This window comes from Pangasianodon hypophthalmus, chromosome 12 (assembly GCF_027358585.1).
Source record: "Pangasianodon hypophthalmus isolate fPanHyp1 chromosome 12, fPanHyp1.pri, whole genome shotgun sequence".
NCBI classification, from domain to species: domain Eukaryota; kingdom Metazoa; phylum Chordata; class Actinopteri; order Siluriformes; family Pangasiidae; genus Pangasianodon; species Pangasianodon hypophthalmus.
Genome location: NC_069721.1, coordinates 3396883 through 3405282, shown reverse-complemented (window position 1 = coordinate 3405282; position 8400 = coordinate 3396883). Strand labels below are relative to the sequence as shown.

The 8400-nt window shown below is 38.4% G+C and overlaps 1 protein-coding gene across 1 annotated transcript; it reads left to right on the top strand.

The window, feature by feature from the left end:
- The first annotated feature begins 1189 nt into the window (after positions 1 to 1189).
- Positions 1190 to 4287, top strand: LOC113539064 (sterile alpha motif domain-containing protein 3-like). Its single transcript, XM_026934622.3, has 4 exons — positions 1190 to 2239; positions 2439 to 2594; positions 2719 to 2811; positions 3270 to 4287. Exons 1-4 carry the CDS (start codon positions 1190 to 1192, stop codon positions 3576 to 3578), a joined length of 1608 nt encoding a protein of 535 aa, XP_026790423.3. The 3' UTR covers positions 3579 to 4287.
- The last annotated feature ends 4113 nt before the right edge of the window (positions 4288 to 8400 follow it).

Here is an 8400-nt window from a genome sequence, read left to right as displayed (position 1 = left end):
CATTTAAATGGTCAGACAGAACTAACTGTCCCAAATCTGTACCTTTGACTTTTTCTACTCGGAAAACTATTGGGGGAAATGCTCATGAGAACTGGGCTCTATTAAGATTTCTTCCATTTCTCATTGGGCTGAAAGTTCCAACTGATGAACCAGCATGGTTGATTCTAATGGACCTGAAAGAAATTGTTGAGCTAGTAGTTGCTCCAGTCCATACACAAGAAACAATATGCTACTTAGGCATCAAAATTTCTGAGCACAAACATAGATTTTTGGATGTTTTTCCAATGGAGAAATTGACACCAAAGCATCATTTTCTTGAGCATTATCCAGATTTGATAAAGGCCTTTGGTCCCCTTGTAGGTATGTGGACGATGCGTTTCGAGGGAAAACACAGTTTTTTTAAACGTGTGGTACGGCATACAAATTCATTTAGGAACATTTTGCTGTCTCTTGCAGTGAAACATCAGCTGTTAATGGCCTAGACACAGAACTGTAGTTCTATGAAACCAGCCCTCTCTGTGTCACATGTTTCTGTTGTACCTTTGGATTTGTTGAAGGTTGATATACAGGAAGCAATACACAGCAGATTCCCCAACTAGACATCAGTGCACTTGGCTAAAACAGTATTCTGTCATGGAACAAAATATTGCACCAGTATGATTTTGGGCCATGGCTCTACTGCAGGGCTCACTGATTTTGTGCAAATACACCAAATTGTTATTGTTGAGAACACTGTTGGTTTTGTAGTGAAGACCCATAGGGCGTGGTATGATGAGCATATGAGATCGTTTCAGCTGGAAGCACTGGGACATTCTGAATTCCTTGTTCAGAATGACCTAAATGATGTTGTGCCATTAGCTGCATACACTGTGGGGGGGAAGTGTATGGTTACCCTGAAGCGCCACATCAATGTTCTATTTTAGGTAAGCAATGTTCAGATGTGGGTTAGCCTAATACTTAGCCACACTTATACCTTATTGTTTAATCAGATAACATTAAGTAATTGCCATGTCTGTAATTCATCTTAACATTTTCTTCTAAGCTGAGTTAATTTTTATTAATTGTGCGTCCTTACAAAAAAAATCAGTGGCATATTTGACATTTCCTAATGGTTATGTAAGAACATGTTATGTATGCTAAATCATGTTTTGCACTTTTTTTTTTTACCTATTTTTTAGAGACTCCGACAATGTCTGGACCTGCAAAGTTACGTGTGATTATCGATGAGCATGATATTCGCAAACTCAACCTTCCTTCTGGGATTCCGCATACAATTAAAGAACTGGAGATGGTGGTCAGAGAGACATTTCAGTTAACTGGAAATTTTGCTCTGCATTATAAAGATGCAGAGTTTGGGGATTTCTTCTCTTTGACTACACCAACAGATCTTAATGACAAAGACATCATTAAAGTGGTTTATGTCGAACCTGCGTTTGTGACTCTAACTACAGTTGAGAGCATTTCACCACCATCAGATGCCTCGTCAGTTGCCTCGTCAGATGCCTTGTCAGTTGTATCGTCAGTTGCCTCGTCAGATGCCTCATCAGCTGTCTCGTCAGTTTCGTTCAGATCATCAGATGACACCGTGTTGCTTTCCCCTCCAAAAAGTCCTGGTCTGCGATCACAACATTGGCCATCCTGTATTGAAATTCCTCAATTTCCTTATGATACAGAGCTGACTCTGAAGTCTGGGAATGAAAATCTCCACAAAAATGGAGTTCTTCTCAATGATCACAATGTGAAATCTCAGGTTGCTGACACACTAGTTAAGAAAATGTTCCAGCATTGTGCATATCCCACCAGCAAACAGATATGCTCTGTTGCACAGGCATTAATTGAAAAGCATCCTTGCCTCAAGGAGCCAGGATCTGTTTCAGGGTACGATGGATGGCTGTCAAGACTTAAAAACAAAATGGCCAGCTACCGGAAAAAATTAAAATATCTTGGATGCCCAGAGTTGGCTGTCAACTCATCACAACACAAGAGGCCCGCTGCTGTCAAAAAACCACGCAGAGCTGAACTAAACTACCTCCCCCCACACCCGCCTGGAGAAACAACCCAGAATCTTGAGAAAATCCGTGTAGAACTTCTTAGGGAGGTCAACATTAGGAATAATTGGAAGATCGTTAATGAGATGATGGCTAGAACTTTTTCAAGTCGGAGGAAGGAAATAGTTGAGGACAGCCCAGCCATAGAGCAGCTGGTGAAAAGATGGCCTGCATTATTTCATAGCACTCAGGTATGTTGTTGAAGGTTTTATATTGTGGGGATTTTGTATTTCATTCATGCAACTGAATGTCCTTTTGCTGTTGGCGGATTTAGTTAGTAATGGAAATTGACTATGGTATGTGGTATTGGTGTATTTGTCAACATCATTGTAAAATTCATAATGCATCAGAAATTGGAGTTGACATTGTTAATTCTCTCTTTCTTTGAAGATCGAAGAAGAATTCAAAAGACTGACTGCTGTTGATCTGGAGTCAACATTTATAGGAAACTTGGACAATTACACGGAGAAGCTCCTCTGTTTGTTTCGCACAAAGGGAGGAAGTGCTGGGTGCAAAATCCGTAATTTTATGAAATTGCTGGACCAGGTATCATTTGCTGGAAATCCAACATACCTCTTTTGAGCTATTAAGCTGTGGGTGTTCAGTGTGATGTGTAGTGCATACTGTCATTTTGTCACTGACAAGCTTTTGTTTGTCTGCTGGCCCTCAGGATGATGGCGTGGACAAGCGTAGAGAGGTAGTGATATGCTGCTTGATTGTGTACCTCTCTGAAAATGCTGAGCATCTCATTGCACATTACACGGTTAGTGAACATGGTTACTTTTCTGTTTTTGCAGTGCTACAGTCCTGTGAAAATATTTAACCAAAACTTATGCATGCATAAAAGTGACGCTTCATGTTATATAACACCCAGTGTGTAAAAAAATTATTGCCCCCTTACTGTCAATAACTGGTTACACCCAAATGCAACCTAATGCTTCCTGTATGTATTTATGTGATTCACACCAATATGGAGGAATTTTTGCATACTCCTCCTTGTCCCCAAGCAACAAATATGATAAAGGAATACATTTTCTCTTAATTTTATCTGTGAAGTTACAAGACGTTGCTCCATGATCAGTGGCATTTTAACTTTAGCCTAACAGTCTGTCAGCATAGCTCCATTGATCAGTAAGTTCAGTTGTGTATGTATTTAGTATTAGTACATACAGGTGTACAAATAGGACCGCATACATTTATTATTCAATTGTTTTGGTTCAGGACATCCGTGGTGAAATAAGCCAAGATGACCTCGCACAGCACACACTGAAGATTGTCACAAAAGGGGGCTCGGCGGATGGCAGTCCTTTAGAGGCAGGAATAGTCTTGGAAGGTGTTCAGGTCCTGTCAGGATTGTCAGGTGTTGCAAAGGCCTGTGTTGCCCTATTTGGCCTGATGTATGCTGTGAACCTGAGTTACCCTAAAACACTTAGGTATACATTTGAATTTTTCCAGAAAATTCTGCTTGAGCTAGACAGTGAAAAACTTTCACCAAAGATTCTGTCTTTGAAGAACAAGTTGTTCAGTTAAAATAATTCTCATTGAATAGTCAAGTTGATGCTTGTGGTAGCTGGTTATTGTTATTTGTTATTGCTTTGATGCATATTTCCTGATATTGATATTGCAAAAGCATACTAAATGCCATAGCACTGACCAATACAAGGCCCACAAAACACACATATGCAAGCATACACGCATACAGCAGCACATAGATTGCATAAAAAACATACTCAACACTATACCCACAGGTATCAAACATAGTGATGCACACACATAGAAACGTACACGCCCCAGTCACACACACACACACGCACACACACACATTTCACCCATGATGATACTTATTGTTGTTAATTGTTCCACAGTTAATTGAACATCTCTCTCTCACATACATTTGCCTGTTCAGACATTGGCTGGGCTGCTGTGATGTTTATTTCCAGCCACAGTTTTTGTCAAATGCCTGTTGAACATTAGAATATAGTGCACAACGTTGTACAGTCCACAACCACCTAACACATATAAAGACAACATGCACACAAACACACATGTTCCAACATACAAACACATACCAAAATACACACACAACCCATACAGCATACATGTAACAAACTCAGTGCACTTTATCCATGGATACCAAACTGTTATTAAACTTATGCTGTGATGTATTTCTCATCACCAATAACATTGTTTGTGTAACAGCTTATGATGAAAGGATAACAATAAAAACATTTTAATTTCACCAGTTTTCTTAATTTTCAAGTCATTTTAATTTAAAGTTAATTAGAAGTAAAGGAACATTACCTAGATTTTGAAGATGATTGTACTTAAAATAATTTATCTAAATGAGCTTAAAATGCATAATGAGGTAAACCTAAATTCTTAGGTTTAAAAAGCTTAAATTTATTTGTTGACATGATACAATATTTTAAGTAAAATCTTTGGTGGGGAAACTCATAAATTTGGGCATTGCCAGCTAAGGTTTTTTAGATAATATTGCTTAAACTTCCATGTGGAATATGCTTAAAAAGTGGCTTGCAAAAATGATGCACTATATTTTTAAGTAAATTCAGCGCATTATTTTTTACAGTGCAGAATTAAAACCTTCAAACTAAAAACCTTCTCCCAGGTTTCATTAAAAAATATCTTCATTTGCGTCCCGAAGATGAACGAAAGTCTTATGGGTTTGGAACGACATGAGGATGAGTAATTGACGACAGAAATTTCATTTTTGGGTGAACTATCCCTTTAAGATTCAGTGAGAACTAGAATTTCTTAAGTAAAAATTTAAATATACATATATATTTTATATACACATTTATGTAATAAATGAACTGTGTGGAAAGAGTAAGTTTTAGTATATATTTACTAATACTATTTAAATGTTTTATAGTCACCGCACATAAACCTAGAAATACTAAATAAATTGTAATCTGACAGTATAGCGCGTTTGAATCCGCGCATGCCAAGACCAGCTTCCCGCTTAGATTTGGATCAGAGACGGTTGCGGCGCTCACAGATGCGCTGCACGGCTGCACTGTCCCAGCCCAGAACTGCCAAACCAACCCCGGCTCTAGAGAGGGCTTTCCGCGTTTCATCTAGCCGCTTTTATACACTCCGCGAGCTCCTACACAGCCTTTTTCTTTTAAATAATGAGCAAGATCGCTCAAGTTTATAGAGACATTACAAATCATTAAGGCAAATAAAAATAAAAACATAATTTAAGAAACAGTTTTATTTATTTATTTATTTATTTTTATTATAAATCTAACCATGAATAAAATTTTAAAAGTATAGATTGATCATTTCACAGAGGAAGTCTCTGAAACCAAAATATTAATATTTTTCTTCAACTTACTGCCGAAATAAAATGGACATTTCAAATTCCAAACCCCCTCAGATCAGTTTACAGTGACCTACTCTATGTTCACAATAGAAATGAATTAATTTAGAAATATGAAGTAGAAAGTAGAATTATACTGTCGAAATTTAATTTTATTGCTCTTCAAAATTAGTGGATCTGTCAATATAATTGAACAATTAGGCTATTTTGATTCATTATAAAAGGGACATTTCAAATTGGTAAATGATGAACCTCACTGAGACCAGTTCACAGTGAGCTTTTCAATGCTCACAATAAAGATCAATTAAATCTACTGTAGAATTCTTAAGTAATTGCTTTTCAAACTCACAAGGTCTGGCAATATAATTGAACCAGTCAGCTATTTTGATTCATTATAAAAGGGACATTTCAAATTGGTAGATGATCAAACCCACTGAAATCAGTTCACAGTGACCTACTCTTTTTCTTTTTTTCTTTAGTGCATAGGAATATGTAAATGCGTATTATTTTAAAACGTTTACAACATTAACATGAATACTAACCAAAAGGATAATATAAGAACAAGTAGGAAAGTTTGCTTCTTTACTGCAAACACCATTAATTAAGTAAATTAAGTAAATAATTAAGCAAATTTTAAAAATAAAATTAAATAAATAAATAAATAACTGACCTTTAAAAAAAAAAAACTACGCTATAAAGAATACAAAGACAAAAGGGTTTAAAGACAGAGATAACATTTCCAAATTTGTCATTGCACAAATATATGTCTCTTTGTCCATTTGTATGCATTACCTGTGGTGCCATCACTTGCACACATCACATTCAATCTGTAAAAACCAATCCACAATGCGTACAAACGTCCTTCGGCGGCTAAAATAAAAAAAAAAAAAAAAAACTTTAAAGTAAAATTTTAAAGTTACAATTTTATCAACACAAAAGCAAAAAGAACAACAGTTTAATAAATAGCAGCATTCTTCAAGAGAAAATGTCCAACTAATTTGTTTTTTTAGGATCTCTTAGCTCCTAGGGACCTAAGGGACATTGCCTTATCTATGTACAACATAGTTTGAAATATGCTCTTTAAATATATTTCCTTTGGAATATTTATTAACATTTTGAAATAAATACCATTGTCTAGTATTAAATACTGTAATTTCAACAACATTAGTTAGTTAGGTTAACTTCATTAAATTTACATTTACATTTATGTCATTTGGCAGACGCCCTTATCCAGAGCGACTTACAATAATGCTTTGAAGTCTATCAAAAATACATTCTGATACTGGCTTACTAGGTCACAAACTAGGAATACCATCAGTCGAAAACTCTGTTGGGGAGTTTTTTTGTTTGTTTGTTTGTTTTTTGTGTAAGTGCTAACTTAAGTACTTTATGAAGAGGTAAGTCTTTAGACGTCATTTGAAGACTGCCAGTGACTCAGCTGTTCGGACATCTAGGGGAAGTTCATTTCACAACCTTGGTGCCAGAACAGAGAAGAGTCTCGATGCATGCCTTCCTTGTACCTTGAGAGATGGCGGGACCAGTCGAGCAGTGCTAGACGATCGGAGGGAGCGTGGTGCTGTGCGAGGTGTGATAAGTGCTTTGAGATAAATGGGTGCTGGTCCGTTTTTGGCTTTGTAGGCAAGCATCAGTGTTGTAAATCTAACGCGGGCAGCTACAGGAAGCCAGTGGAGGGAGCGCAGCAATGGGGTGGTGTGGGAAATTTTAGGAAGGTTGAAAACCAATCGTGCAGCTGCATTTTGGATCACTTGCAGAGGACGAATGGCGCTCAGAGGCAGACCTGCCAGGAGTGAGTTGCAGTAGTCCAGTCTTGAAATGACAAGGGACTGAACAAGCACCTGTGTGGCCTGTGTGGAAAGAAATGGACAAATTCTTCTGATGTTATAAAGGAGAAATCAACATGAGTGTGTCAGATTAGCAATGTGAGAGGAGAAGGACAGTTGATTGTCCATGGTTACCCCAAGGTTGTGTGCAGTAACTGAAGGCGAGATCAGAGAATTGTCTAGGGAGATTGCAAGATCCTGAGATGGGTATGAATCACCTGGGATGAACAGCAGTTCAGTTTTCGGAGATTACGTTTCAGCTGATGAGCTGTCATCCATGAGGAGATGTCTGCCAGACATGCTGATATCCAAGCAGAAATATGAGTGTCTGAGGGAGGGAAGGAGAGGATGAGTTGAGTGTCATCTGCATAGCAGTGGTATGAAAACCCATGTGAGGATATAACCGCACCAAGAGATCGAGTATAGAGGGAGAACAGGAGAGGACCAAGTACTGAGCCTTGTGGAACACCAGTGGAGAGTCTGCGGGGAGCAGATGTGGATCCCCTCCATGTCACCTGATATGACCGACCTTCCAGGTAGGAAGCAAACCATTGCCATGCTGCACCACGAATTCCTAGGCTCACGAGGGTGGACAAGAGAGTCTTGTGGTTCACTGTGTCAAACACTGCTGAAAGGTCAAGGAGGATGAGGAATGAAGACAGTGTGGCTGATCTAGCGGCGTGTAGCTTCTCAGTGATGGCCAAAAGGGCAGTATCTGTGGAGTGTGCCGGTTTGAAGCCAGACTGATTGGGATCTTGGAGGTTGTTCTGTGAGAGATAGCAAGACAGCTGATTATATACAATTCATTCAAGGGTTTTAGAAAGAAAAGGGAGAAGTGATACTGGTCGGTAGTTGCTGATGTTAGAGGGATCTAGAGTGGGTTTCTTCAGGATGGGAATAACCCTTGCTCTCTTGAATGAGGTTGGTACATGACCAGATGTTATGGAGCCATTGATGATAGTGGTGATGAAGGGAAGGATATCTTGAGAGATGGTCTGGTGCATATTGGAAGGGATTGGATCCAATGGGCAGGTGGTAGTTTTGCAGGATAAGATGATTTGCAGGATCTCTTCTGTTGTTAGTTTAGAAAACTGTGTCAGCGGATGAGAAGGAGAATCCTCAGTGTGTAGTATAGGAGTAGAAGTAGAAGTGAATTTCTGGCAGATTTTTC

What these genes read in the sequence shown, in the direction of transcription:
- LOC113539064 (XM_026934622.3), top strand. Translation starts at nt 1,190, where the DNA reads ATGTCTGGACCTGCAAAGTTACGTGTGATTATCGATGAGCATGATATT. An exon ending in CATTATTTCATAGCACTCAG is followed by an intron (nt 2,240 to 2,438) that starts GTATGTTGTTGA and finishes CTTTCTTTGAAG; the next exon opens with ATCGAAGAAGAATTCAAAAG. An exon ending in ATCTCATTGCACATTACACG is followed by an intron (nt 2,812 to 3,269) that starts GTTAGTGAACAT and finishes GTTTTGGTTCAG; the next exon opens with GACATCCGTGGTGAAATAAG.